The 13,889-nt window shown below is 47.0% G+C and overlaps 2 protein-coding genes across 2 annotated transcripts in view; one reads left to right on the top strand and one right to left on the bottom strand.

Annotated features, from left to right (window-relative positions):
- LOC308047262 (lysine-specific demethylase 2B-like) overlaps positions 1 to 13,889 on the top strand; it is a gene marked incomplete at its 3' end in the record, with an annotated part of 84,639 nt that overhangs the window by 30,208 nt on the left and 40,542 nt on the right. Inside the window, exons 7-9 of the mRNA XM_080355627.1 lie at positions 1,024 to 1,130; positions 12,362 to 12,455; positions 13,323 to 13,476. Coding sequence (XP_080211753.1) covers positions 1,024 to 1,130; positions 12,362 to 12,455; positions 13,323 to 13,476 — 355 coding nt within the window. The remainder of the gene's footprint in view (positions 1 to 1,023; positions 1,131 to 12,361; positions 12,456 to 13,322; positions 13,477 to 13,889) is intronic.
- LOC308047066 (lysophosphatidic acid receptor 2-like) lies at positions 2,154 to 3,197 on the bottom strand (the record flags this gene model as incomplete). Its single annotated transcript, XM_080355301.1, has 1 exon — positions 2,154 to 3,197. The coding sequence occupies exon 1, from the start codon at positions 3,186 to 3,188 to the stop codon at positions 2,154 to 2,156; it is 1,035 nt and encodes a 344-aa protein (XP_080211427.1). The 5' UTR covers positions 3,189 to 3,197.

Raw genomic sequence — 13,889 nt, 5'->3', positions numbered from 1 at the left:
GAGGCTCAGAAGGGTGCTAAGTGGGACTTCTCTGTTCTTCTGCATGCAATCAGGGGACGGCTTTGTCCCCAACGCCTAGGGCAGGCCTTGCAGTCCTTATTGACCCAGGAATGGAGGTTCATCCACACATGACGATTTTTGGAGCTGGGTCGGGATGTGCAGCCACGCAGTGGCCGAACGCAGCACTACAGCCCTAAGCTGGCTGGGGCTTCCCCTTGGTTTGAAACCTGGCACAAGAGATGCAATTGTATAACCCGAAGGGAGTGTTACACATTTCCAGTGCAGTTTCCATCATAAAACAGACCAAAGGATGAGTCACCGGTTTCTCCTTGCTGGGACCGTGATGGACCGATTGCAGCCCATGCTCTGGTCACCCAGCACAGGAGCTGTGTCCCTTTCAACGTCCCTGAACAATTTTCGGTTTCTATCTCTTCCTCAGCTTGCTGGCAGTATGCTCCCAGTTGCTCGATTTGCACTGTTTTCTCCTGCCCGTGCTTCCTAAAAGTTTGGCTTTTGGTCAAGAACTTGGGTGAATTTTATACCCAAGTACAACAACGAATGAAGTGCGCAGTAGGTTATAATGTAATTACTCAAATCAGAATTTGGCCAGAAGTGTGGTGTTAATGTTCCTTGAAATGTAAGGTATTGGAATAATATAATCTCTTTTATGTTTGTATTTTAGTGCTCATAAATGCAAATTCTAGGCCATTGACTATAAAAATGGATTTGGTACCGGCAGCAGGTGATGCTGCAGGAACAGGTGCTCACAGGTGCCCCGAGGTGAGAATTTGCACCCAGTTAAATCAGCTGCAAAACTCTCCTCGCTCTGGGCTGTGTGGGGCTGAGTTGTGGCAATGAAGTGCTGCACCTGAACGAGTTGGGTCCATAGGACTTTTCTTGTTGACCAGCAAGATTCTTGCTGTTTGTGAGCCCTTCCTGCTGTCATTGTCAGAGGTTGGGCCAACAGGAGGATATCCTGCCATGTATTCAGTGATTAACTGTGGATTGTGGTGGGGCTTCCAGGTGGACTTAGTCGACTGGGTGGACAACATGTGGCCACAGCATTTGAAGGAGAGACAGACGGATGCTACCAATGCTATTTCAGAGATGAAATACCCCAAAGTGAAAAAGTAAGTATGTTTAAGTCTTTAAAAAGCTGTTCTTGGCCTCATTGATTTTTTTTTTAAACCCCAAAGCTGGCAGGAGAGGAAATAATAGTTTATTTATGTTTCAGTGACCTGCCTGAGCCGTGTAATACCTACTGATGGACTGTCAGTATCGTATCTGAGAACTTTATGAATACTTCCTGTTCTTAAAGCCTATGGTTAGAATCTTTAAGAGATAAATATTCTGTTCTAAATCTTAATTTTAAAAGTTCAAAATATTTTATTTTGAATACTTGTCATGGAGGCAACCCAAAGTCAGTTTTAGGCGGACAACAAGTTCCAAAACAGATTTTATTCTGGCTGGAGAAGTGCAGTCAATAAACTGACCAGAAACAGGGTATGTACAATTAGTTAGCACTCTGACAATGTAAAATACGGGTTCCATAGCTCCCCCAGTGGTTATTGATTATGAGGACAGCTTGCGCCAACCATGTGTCCCAACTGTGTCGCGAGACATCTGCATGTTTTTTAATCAAACCATTCGTCCATTCCACGATCCCATTGGCTTAGGGGTAATATGGTGTATGAAACACTCACTTAATACCTTCCCCCTTAGCCCAATACTGAACCACGGCAGATAGAAAATACGTGCCATTATCACTTTGGATATTCTCGGGGTGGGTAGAACACTAAACCACTCACACAGTGCTCACACTGTTTGGTCTCCAGTAGCAACGCTGACAGCTGTAGCCATTGATAGTCCTGCTACCACCTCTATTCCCACCAGGATGTATTTCTTTCCATGAGAAGGGTTTAATGGCCCAACGTACTTCCCAGGTACTCCAGAGGGCCTTGCCCTGTCTGATATGCCGGGCTGAGGCCTGATTTGGATGATCAGCTTTCATCCTAAATAACGCTCCATCCTTAAAAGCATCTTGTCCTTTCCTGACGACAAGTATCTCTAGAAATATTTCTGCTTCAGCACAGCAAATGAGTCTCTGCTTCAGAAGCAGGTCGCTCTTCTCCGCTCTTCCACTCAATTAAGAGCTAAATGGAGGAATCCACAGTGATGTGCCCATTCTGAGAAGGTGTCCTGTGGTCCATGGTGTTCAACTTCACCACTGCGGGGGTGTATTTGGAATTCCTGTAACACATGAAGCAGAGGATCCTCTGGAAGGTGCTGCGCATCTCATTGTCCCTGTAAGAGTAGACAATGGCATTTATCAGGGAGTTGATCTCCGCCAGCAACAGGACATATTTCTCCACTGCTAGAACGTTGCAGCTCTTGCAGTCCAGGCCATCCAGGAGGAGCACGACTTGTCCTGGGGTCCAGCAGATGACAAAAGCACTTAGGATGATAGTGACCGTCTTGACAAGGCTGATCATGGTCTCCTTATAGTCAGAGTGGAAGCTGGTGTGCTTGGACATGCGCGTCATCTTCCTCTTGACGTAGATGAAGATGTGCATGTACACGACCACCATGATGAGGAAGATGACGAGGTTGGAGATGGCCCAGAAGGTCAGGTAGCTCCTGCTGTAGAGCGGGGCCATGCTGGAGCACTTGTCCAGGGCGCAGAGACAGTGCCAGCCATAGGAGGGGATGAGCCCCAGGAGCAGAGCCGCGACCCAGATGCAGAAGATGAGGATCATCACGCGCTGGTTGGACATTTTGCTGTGTAACTGCATGGTGAAAACAGTCTGATGCCTCTCAACGGCAATGGCCAGCAGGTTCACCACGGATGCTGTCAGGCTGGTGTCCAGCAAGCTCTGCCGGATGAACCAGGTCTTGAGGGAGAGCTCAGCGGTCCAGGGCCCCGTGTGGAACATGAGGAACATGTAAGCGATGCCGGTGAAGAGATCGGCGGCAGCCAGGTTCCCCAGCAGGTAGTAGATGGGGTAGTGGAAGCGCCGGTTGATGATAATGGCAGTGATGACCAGCAGGTTGGTGAGGAGCACGATGATGCTCACTGTCAGACCCAGGGCCACCACCAGCACGTCTGTTGTCTTCCAGTACGTGGTCAGCTCTTTGCGGCTGTTGTTGTAGAAGAAGCCCACGGTCTCGTTGTAGAAACAGTGCTTCATTGCTGCTGTCCTCCCATGTTCCTCCATTTCTGATATCCTGCCGACTATGCCAATTTAAATGTCACGGAGGCAACCCAAAGTCAGTTTTAAGCTGACAGCAAGTTCCAAAACAGGCTTTATTCTGGCCGGAGAAGTGCAGCCAATAAACTGACCAGAAACAGGGTTTATACAATTAGTTAGCACTCCGACAACATAAAATACAGGTTTGGATATCAGTTGAGGAGATTATTGGGGTACAGCAAAATAAGAATAATGAGAATCCACAGCGTGCATGCACACACTCACAAGAAACAAACCAGAGCCCTCTGAATCCAGGGTACCCACCGGAAATAATCACTCGCCTGGATTAGGCAAGGACTCACTCAAGGATATATCCAGTAAATTACCACTCACTCAAATGAGGAGGTGAGGCCCTTTCAATCCCAGGAAGTCTCATTAGACAGAGTTCCAGGCTAAGGAGAGAGCTCCAGTTCACAGACCCACTGATCTGAGAATACCACTCCAAAAGGGGCTTTCAGCAGGAACCCTGTTTTATAGTCTGGTCAGATCTGGCAGTGGGCATTACAATATGGCCCAGAAGCTTTGCAGCTTCTCTGGGCACCTCCTCTGCTAACGACCCTGTCCGTTGACTCAGGGTCTCATTAAGGACCCCATCAATTGACCGAGGGTCCCACCTGTCCTGTCCTGCCAGCTGATGGAGGTCAGGTCACCCTGACCTGGGGTAGGGGAAGGATGTGACCATCAGCACCTTGGTACCACCTGAGGTGTGTATGTGGGGACAGGCACAGTGGGGCACAAAAGGTGCTAAAGAGCCATCAGCTGTCGCTTTGAAGGCTCCAGATCTCAGGGGAATGTGCAACTGCCACAGTACTTTTAATTGAAACATAATCTACAGTTTGCTGAATAGAATCTCTAATCAAATCCCTTTGAAAAGTGCATTTTTATTTTTCAGTTTTGAAAATGGCAGACTGACCTTACATAGTAAATTCTCCAAAAGTGCTTCCCAAAGAAGTCACTTCACAGATACAGATGTGTCATACAGTTCACACAGTGTACTCCAAGTCCTTCAGTAGGTTGGGTTCAGATCCTTTCAAGGTTTGGAACTGCTACATATGGACAGGAGTGCCACATTTTGCATATGCATTTGGAAATGTCTTCAGTGACTTGCCTAAGGTCACACAATAAGCCAGTGGCAGGGCAGAAAACAGAACCCAGGCAACTTGCTTCCCAGGCAGTTAATCTACTAAACAACACTTATAATATGTTAGAGCTAAGAAACTGGATCATGATCTAGGGCTTCAATATTCATAGATTGTAGAAGGTAAGAAATAAAGGAAGTGGTCCCTTGCGTAGAGCCGGCACACTCCAGATGCTGAAAAAAATGTAGCAAGTAAACAAAGCGCAAGGCAGAGGTGGCTTAAAGGATAAAGTAGCAACATGACTAACAGAGTTTAGCAGAAAAAGCAGAGTATATTCTTGCAGTTCACTACTTGCATCATGAAATGCCAGATGGTAGGTTTCAAAGAGGGATTTTAGAGAAGTAGCAATTCAACAGATTTTGACATGGAGCTTTTCCCATGTGTGGGGGATGGCCTGGTAGAAAGGGAGGAGATGCCTGCCGGAGAAGCACACACAAAGCCACTGAGGTTGCTGTCACTGGCAAAGTGAAGGTGGAGGTTGACAGCTTGATTAAACTAGTAGATGTGATAGGTAGAGGGAAGCTAAACAGTGAAAGACTGTAAGCGCTTGAAATGTGACAACAGAGTTTGATCTGGGGAAAAGGAGTTACCCTGTGTGAGAGTTAAAGGCGAGGGTGATGTGGCTGGAGCAGTGAGGGTGAGGATGTTGCTAGTGAGTATCATTTAGAAGAAAGACTAGAGAAAGCTGATTTGCAGCACTGTTGGCACAAAACCCTCATCAGACTGAAGAAGCAAGATGGATAAAAGTAATAACAAACATCGTTAGTCAGGGAGCACAAGAGAAGTTGTACTGGAGCAGGACAAAGATCTGTGGTGCTCAGTAACCTGGCTGCTGTCATAGGTGCTTTGGGAGGAGTGTAAGAACAGTTTGAGTATAAAATGATGCTGCCCCTTAAAATTATCTTCTGAACTTCCACTGTCTGCCGTTCAGGCAGGGACTTTCCTGAGGTGGAAGTGGTTTCCTTGTGCTTAGGGGACTCTCGAGAGATTTCTCTTCCATGAACTTGTCCAGTTTAAATATGAGCTACCCAAGAGATTACCTTTCTCCATCTCTGGAAATGGAGATTGACCCTTTCCTGTATAGACACTGGTTCCAGCTATTGCCATGAGCACCCAAAGGGTATGAGCCCTTATTAAATAGATCGTGTTCAATTGTGGAGCTACATGTCAGTGCTGTCACTTGTCTCATGCTGCCCATTCTTTTATGTGAATCGTCAATGTGAATATGCTTTATTAATTACTGTTGTTGCTCAGAAATCAGATTGTTTTATTTCATTCTTGTGCTTAACATTCTCATAATACTACAAGTTTGCAGTATGCGATACCCACCATTAACGTGTTCCCTACAAACAAAAAGCACTCCAGCGAAAGCGTTGCGGTTTTGCAGACACAGATGGCATTACCAGACACAAATGTCTGTCTTGGCTCCTGCACGTCAAGTTCCGTGCTGGGAGTGGAGTTAGAGAACGCTCCATCTGCTGCGCTGCTTCGGTTACCAGGAGCACTTTGCGCGCTGGAGCCCGCCCTGGCTTTCACTTGAACTTGCACCACTAACTTTTTAGAAAAATTCTGGGTAATGAGGTTATTTTGCTCTGTAAGTAAATGACCGCTTACCTAATAGGAGCCTTAGAGGGCTTAGAGATGGGGAAACGATTTATGTGCAAAATACGTAGAGTGTTCCAAGTACTACCTCTTAAGCAGTATGGCTAGCTGAGATTGTGCTGTGACAAACTCCAAACTGATATAAGTTGGCATTACTCCTGAAAAAACAGTCCCATGCCCACATTGTCCCATGCTCATTGCTTGAGCACGCCGTTGTGCAGCTGCGGAGTAAACGGGACTGGCAACTGGTCTGGCTGAAAATCAACTCGGAAATAAAGAAAAATTGGTTACTTTTCAGGCCAAACCACCACATGGCTGCATAAATGCTTGTGCCAACTGAAGGGCAGTGCAGAAGCGTGAAAAAAACATAGCAGTGAGATCATGGAGCGAGAGCCAGGGCAGGAGGAAACAACAGGGCTGTCAAACATCGGCTTTTAGGGACAGAATTTCTTGTATCGCCTCAGATGTCTGTGGATGCTGAGGTTAGGAAATTGTGATAAAAGGAAACTGAACTGTGCTCAGAACTGCTTCCTTTTGCCATGGGGCACCATAGCTGTTTCCAGGTAGCTCAGAACAAGCTCAGATTTAGTTCTCTGTTTAAATTCAACAGGCACTGAAGCAATCTGTATACAGCTGAGTCTGAATCAACCAAAAAAAAGTACTAGTTTGATTTCTCATTTATCGAAACAGATAGCCCTGCTGAAATTATTGTCCTGTCTGTTTATTAGGTTTTGTGTTCATAGCCTTGCAAAACAGTGGCAGTGAAATAGCTACTGTAGAATCATAGAAATAGTAACAGGTATTTCTAAGAACTTGCTAAAGTTATGGAACAAATGAAAAGCCTCAGTCACTGCAACACCCTTTTCACTTCCAAAATTCTTCCTATTACTTAAAATATGTAAGTACTGTTATAACAGGTCTTTATATTGCTGCTATTGTTCAATTAAGGAGGGGGTATCTTGTGTGAAACATCTACCTGTTCACAAAAGGATGCTGCTGGGTTCCCATGTACTCAGCCCTGTTCTCCCTCTCCAGGCTGTTATTCAGCCATCCATTCCTTTCTATTCATTCCTTTACTAAGTAGGGATGGATTTAAACAGATGCTAAAATGCTCTGCTGAGCTGTGGTCTAATTAGAAGCTGAGGGTGTGCCTCTGGAGACGAGATTGCCCTTTGAATTGAGGGAGCTCACAGGTCCCACAACACAACCTGGTGCTGTTTTATGCATGTGGGATACTCGTATGCGCTTTGTATGTCATTTGTGAATTGCTTGTGATACAAAACCACTCTATAAATACGTACAAGAAAATTAGACCGATAAGCGCAAGTTCCCATTAAAACTTTCCAAACTAGCAAAGTGCATAAAATGTAATGTCTTCAATGCAGTGTGTTAGTCTCAAATCCTCCTTTGTGTAGAGCTTGGGTGGCTTGCAGCATCACACGTGTAACTGAAATAAGCACCCACGCTTAAAATTGTTTGTGGTGCCATGTCGCAAGGATGGGGAAACGAGTCGTCTTCTCACCGATACCAAAATGCCGTTCAGGAGCAGGCGGGCCTGGCTTGCTGTGAGTTGGCAGCTCGGTTCATTTCCTTGCGGCAGAGGGTGCCATCTCAGAAATTAAAGCTTCCAATTAAAAAAACAAAGCCAAACGACAGGCCTCTTCATTGTTGAAGTCCAAAGGTAGCCTTCCTGGCGCTAGCTGGACGCACACCGCAGGAACCAGGTTTGTACGTGGTTTGAGATGGTAGCGGGGCGCAGTTCTGCTGCTCCTCTGCGTGGGCTGTTCATGCCAAAATCTGGTGGCGGGAAAGCAAATCACGCTTTCCTTGTGAAGTCCCCACGCGTGACAGCATCATGCTCAGGTCTGAACGGATCGGTGCACAGCGGGGCTGGCTGTTCCCCCTCGATGGCACCCGGGCAAGGCTGGGACCAGGAAAGTGGTGCCACTTTGGCCCCAGTGTGATCTGTGAGTGTAATTTCAGTGTCATCTCTGAGTGTAACTTCAGTGTGATCCGAGTGTAATTTCAGCGTGGTCTGTGAGTGTAATTTGTGGTCGCTTCGTGAAATCTCTGATGCAGCCTGAGATGCAGAGAAGAAAATGGGCCTTCCCTTATCTCAGGTGTTGTTTTTGTCTGACTGGCTCAGATCGTAACCCCCCCCCAGGGCAGTAACCGGCTCTTTCATGTGCTTTTGAAGTGCTGGTGCACACACCGTATTTAATGATCAGTTACTATTCGGTCTTGGTAGGTGGTGGTTTGCTTGTACTTCAGCCTGGAAGCCCCGTTACCACAGCCGGGCTGCCCCGCGCCTGAGGCGGGAACGGGGCTCGGTGCAGGCGGCCTGTGGCAAAGCTGCTGGTCCTGGGGGGGCCACGGGCGCCCATCCCGCCCTGGGCTCTGCGGGGCCGGTCGCTGCCAGAGGCGGCAGCGGAAGGTGGGTGCCGCGGGGCCCTCCGTGAGGAGAAGCCCGGGGGCCGGTCCCTCCCTGAGGAGAAGCCCGGGGGCCGGTCCCTCCCCGCGGGGACCCCGCTGTGGGGGTGGGGCGGCCGGGCCTGGCCCGGTGTCTCCCGGGTGACAATGGTTTCTTTTGTCTTGAGGGGTAATTTGTGGCTCTTCATTCCCAGGGCCCCAGTGTGGGAGTGTTGCTCGGGCCGTTAGCGTGAGGAGTCGCCCCAAGGTAGCTATTGTTTCCCGCTGTCCCCCCTCCGGCTCCCGCTCCCCCGCACCGTGAGGCGAGGGCCGGGGGGCCTCGCAGCCCCAGGCCGGGGAGCAGCGCTCCTGCCCGGGGGAGAGCGGAGAGCGGCCGCCCGCAGCGGGGCCTGCGCCTTCTCCCCGCTCGGGCACTTGCAGTTGGTTCATGGGTTTGTGGTATTCGGTTTCAGGCTTAGGGATTTCAACCAGCCGGCGCTGCTCCTGGGAGGAAGGAAGAGTGAGCTATACTTTCCTCATTGGCCCGAACAAAAAACAGAAGCCTCTGCTGGGGTTTGGGAGTGGTTTATGGGCTGAGCTCAGTGGCAGGGGAGCCCTCGCAATGCCAGAGGGAATAGAGCCGGATGGTGCGCGGTGCCTATTGCGGGGGACGAGGAGCCGAGCCCAGGGTAACGCCGCCTCTGCGGGTGCTCGCGCGTCTCCCGGGCTCCGTGCGTGGCCGTGGAGCCGCTGCCTGACCCTGCGCGTCCGCGTCCCGGCGTGGCCGTCGCTGTCTTTTGTTCCTCCGTTTGCTTGCGGGTTTGCGGCTCTGCGTGGCGAGCGCATTGTGGGTTTGCCGGGGAGCGTGGGATGCGCGCTGGCTCCGCGGTGTTGCTGCGTTCCCAGCTCTGCGTGTTTGCTTAGTGGTTTGGCTTCGTTTGTGTCATCTCTTCTTTGGAGATGTCTGTGTTTGTTCTTCCCTGTGAGTTTGCAGGTTACTCCATGTTCCTTCGCATCATTTCTCTTCACAAATTTCTCCATGTTTTGGGGGGGAAAGTTCCCCTTTTCCCCGTGCCACAAATCCTTCCTCCAAAATAACAATACATTCACTAGAACAATTTCAGGCTTGTGGAGAGCATAAACCAAACTCTTCAGTGGGGAAGGGAAGCTCCCCCACACCAGATTACAAGCAGCTGCATGTTTTAAAACCCCGACTGAGGCTCTGCAGGGAGGTAAAGTGGAATATGCAAGGTTTGGATGTGGTAGCAGTTGTGGAAAAAATTCAAGTTGGGGCATCTTTTGCGTTGCCTGTTTTTTTCAGGTGTACCCCTGGTCAGCTTGTCTCCCTGTGCCCAATTTGAGCTTGCGTTCCCATAACCTGCTTTACCTGCCCTGGCCCAGAGCGCTGAAGGCAGAGAGACCTGTGACCAGGGCATGCACTGGGATGTACTTTCTAGATTTCTTTCAGCATGGATGCTGCGTTATGGCTTTTTTGTTGTTGTTGTTGTTATGGGAAAACCTGAAAAGTTGAGTGTTTCCCCAGGTGAGCAGCTGTTAGCGAGGAGAAGCCACTCGCCGTGGCTGGAGCTGGGTGGTGTGTGATGAGCTGCGCTGGGCCCGTGTGAGCGCTGTGCATCACAGAGGAGCTGCAGAGGTCAATGCAAAGGCATTGTGCCCGGCGCTGGCGACAACCGAGCTCGCTGTATGGCGGAACATCGCTTTTCAGGCTCCTCAGCCTTTCCCGTGGCTCTTTGGGTTGGACAAAAGCAGCCTTGTAGGATTAACAGCAGAAATTAAATATGGAATGGCTCGTTTGTGGATGGAAAGAAAAACTGGTTTGTTTTTGTTTTTTTTTCCCCAAACACTTTGTAGGTTTTTATTAATCACCATATGTGGCTCTTTCACTAAACCCACCTTTATTGGAATGGAAATTGTTGCGTTTAGAGGAGTTTCAAGAAAACAGAGGGGAAAATGGAGAAAGAGAAGGAAAAAAAAGAGTTGCGTGTTCACAGTTATCTCTGCCTTAGTGTTTTCTCCCAAAACTAAATTTTAAGCACTTGGATTTGACACAGGATTCAATTCTGTTATTTCCTCTCCGAATATAAACAGATTGACATCTTCAAGTTTAGATTATTGGCTACTGAGGAATAAATAAGCTGGCTAACGCTTAGGCCATTTATGCTCTTTCAGAATGTCTTCATATGAACGGGTGGTTGTTGGTAGGTAGCACTGTCTTAGGAAATTTTTGTTAGTGTGGTGTATTTGACATCCAACCTTTTGGAAAATTAATCAATTCCATCAGGATTTGATTTTTTTACTTTAAAACAATATGAACCTCTAATACTGCCCACAAACTGAGAATTTCCTTTTTCTGTTGTTGTTTCATGAGCAGTTATTCAACCTGTGACTTTTTGCAGTTTGGCTGGAAGAAAGGCAACTTCCTTTCGGGGCTTCTTTTTTTGTTGTTGTTTTTAAATTCTATCTGACTTGTAATCACCAACATCTTGCTGGAGAAAACATAAAAGGAGAAATTAAAAACAAAATGTATTTGGGAGGGCAGGACTCGTATTTTGAAATGGAGCATATCGAGAGTCTAGACAGCTTCTTGGCGAGCTGTGATTTTTTTTTGAAGCATCTGAAATACCCCAGGGGCAGCAAAAAGCTCCTTTCCTGCTTCCCAAGGCTGAAAAAGAAAATAATTAAACAAAATTCCAGAGTGGGCAAGAGGAGAGGCGAGGAGTTGCACAAGGAGAGGTTTTAATTGTGAGATGAAGGCCCAGGACCTTTTTTGAAGCCCGCAAATTGACTGTGTTCATGACAGCATTGCGTCTGGTTCTGTCAGCTCGGGTCGGGATGTGGTTGCTAGGCAGCGGGCTCTTATATACCTATAGTGGCTCTGATTTGCCAGCCTTCTGCACACACATGGTCAGGTCCTTTCCAGCCTATCATCTAGAGGGACTTTTGCACGCCGTCTGCATACTGCCGAGATTCTCCCTACCTGAATGTGATGAGAAAAAGACACAGTTAAATGAAACCTTTTTTCTTTTTTCATTTTCTTTTTTTCCCTTCTTTTTTTTCTTTAACAAATCCCGTTCTGGTGCTGTTTGCGTAATCCCCCTTTAACAAAAAAAAAGAAAAGAAGGGGGGGGGCTAAAAAAAAAAAGCCATGAAACGGAGACCGGAACAAGGAAAAGAGGTTAGTGGGTTAAGTGGTGTGTGTTTCCTGCGTTTGCAAAGGTGCTACAGTGAGGAGGGCGGCTGTAATTCGGCCATTAGTTACAGATGGTGGCTGGAGGCTGGAGATTCATGCAGCGACATGAAAGCTCTTGTATCTCCTTCCAGCGCCGCCGACTTTCAACTGCTGTGAAAACCGGAATCAAGACGGCATAAAAAATAGTGGATTTGATACTTAGAGATGCTACCAGCTGGTTCCTTTATGTATTTTGATGCAGAAATGCCTAGAAATGTGAACAGAAAGGAGTTAATTTGCCAAATGAGGTTTCTGTCCCCCAATCCTTGCAAAGATGGCAAGTAGGTAAAGAACATTCAGGAGGGTTTATAAGCAAATTAGATTTTTCAAAACTTTGCTCTTTGAAGCAATTTGCGTCCCACTTTTGATGAAGGTTGTGTCTCTCAAGCGGTGATGGGGAGCGCTGAACAGATCACCCTGGGGGCTGGCAGGGGCACAAGAAATATTTCTGAACAACAGAACTTTTAATGTTTTTCCATTCATTAGCTCGGAAAGCTTTGGCTGCAGTTGTATGAATAGCAAACTCAATGTGGAATTCTGCATTTTTCAGCAAGAAAATAGTTCTAGTTACTTCATGAAACAAATCTCAGTAATATAAATGCAGAAACTTAATTGGTGGAGACAGTGCCGCACATGCAGTCGACTTCTGCAAATTCAGATGTGAAAAATACTGTTTCAGGCTGATTAATTGTTGTCCTTCCCTCTGCTCACAGGTACTGTTTGATGAGTGTGAAAGGATGCTTCACTGATTTTCATATTGATTTTGGTGGCACGTCAGTGTGGTATCACGTTTTTCGTGGGGGGAAGGTAGGTAAACCTTGTTTGTTTTTATTTCTATGTACCTCTTACAGAGGGGAGGAGTTGTTTTATTTATCTTTTATTTCTCTTCTTTTTTGGGGGATGGGAGGGTCTAGTCAGTGATCAGTCTATTTCAGCTGGATTTGTTGATGTACAGGGAGTTTGCTGAACTAGGACACTTCATCTTTATGAAACAAACAGTGTTTTATTTGAAATATCAGATGTGTTATTTGCTGGTGGTGGTGCTTTTAGGCTTGTTTTTGCTGCATGGATTAGAAGTATCATCCTGCAGTGTGTGTCTATGTGTACCCTTGTTGGGTCAGGGTGCCCTCATGAGTCTCCTGTAGCTAAAGCTTCTGTTTCCTTTTTGAGATTCCATGTTCCACATGCACACTACGCCTGAACTGAAATGCTACAGGATACAGAAGCGTTAAAAAATACAGCTACATTCACAGCTCCGCTGTTTGAGGTTGCTTTTCGCAATTCTAGTGTCAACAGTGGGAACTGAAATCAGTGCAGCAGATTGAACGAGTCCGTTGTACAGATGCTGCTCCTCTGTACACTCCAATGAAGTTGTACTGTACAAACGCACTGGTTTGAACTGGGAGTAAACTGTGCGGGCATCTTCTGAGCAAGATGTTTCATGGAAGAGAGGTGACAACTGTTGGTTATCTGCCACTTCCAGCACATGGACTAATTGCTGCTGCTGTCTGACATGTGCCTCTGTGTCCCACACCCGGAGGATCTGTTTTATGCCAAAAGCAGGCTCGGTGTTACACATTCATTTGTCCAACACATGACCACCTTGCTGGAATTTCTCAGCTATTTATTTTTTGTTGACTGTTGGTAATAGTTAAATCTTGGCTTTATTTTTAGATCTTCTGGCTGATTCCGCCTACTCTGCAGAACCTAGAACTTTATGAAGAATGGGTTCTCTCGGGAAAGCAAAGTGATATCTTTCTGGGAGACAGAGTGGAGCGATGCCAAAGAATTGAGCTGAAACAAGGCTATACGTTCTTCATTCCTTCAGGTATTGCTTGTTAACTGACTGGGTTTGGAATCACTGGGATTGTGCTTGACTAACAGTTCTCTAGGAAACAGTCCTTTGCGTTTAAACCTGGTATTGACCTTTCTATTTGCTGTGGTGAAAGAAGGGCTTGGGGCTGAATGCACTTAATTTTCTCTAAAATGGTGAAAAATGTTGTGTGAGGAAGTGTGTGCAGTGATCACTGACGCTGCGCTGGGGAAATGGAGTCAGGACTTGGGTCTCTGGGACCAAATAGTTGCATTGAAGGCTGGTGGCTTCAGCCCTTTCTGCTCCTGCCTATATTGGATTAAGGATGCTGCAATCTATAACACAACTCCTTTAAGATATCGGACTTTTCTCTCTTTGACTATTATGGGACCATAAATTTGATTATAATACATAATGTGTTGCCTCTG

The sequence above is a fragment of the Nesoenas mayeri genome, assembly GCF_963082525.1.
Source record: "Nesoenas mayeri genome assembly, chromosome: 17".
NCBI lineage: Eukaryota > Metazoa > Chordata > Aves > Columbiformes > Columbidae > Nesoenas > Nesoenas mayeri.
Note: the sequence above shows the minus strand (reverse complement) of the source record. Positions and strands in the feature narration are given on the sequence as shown.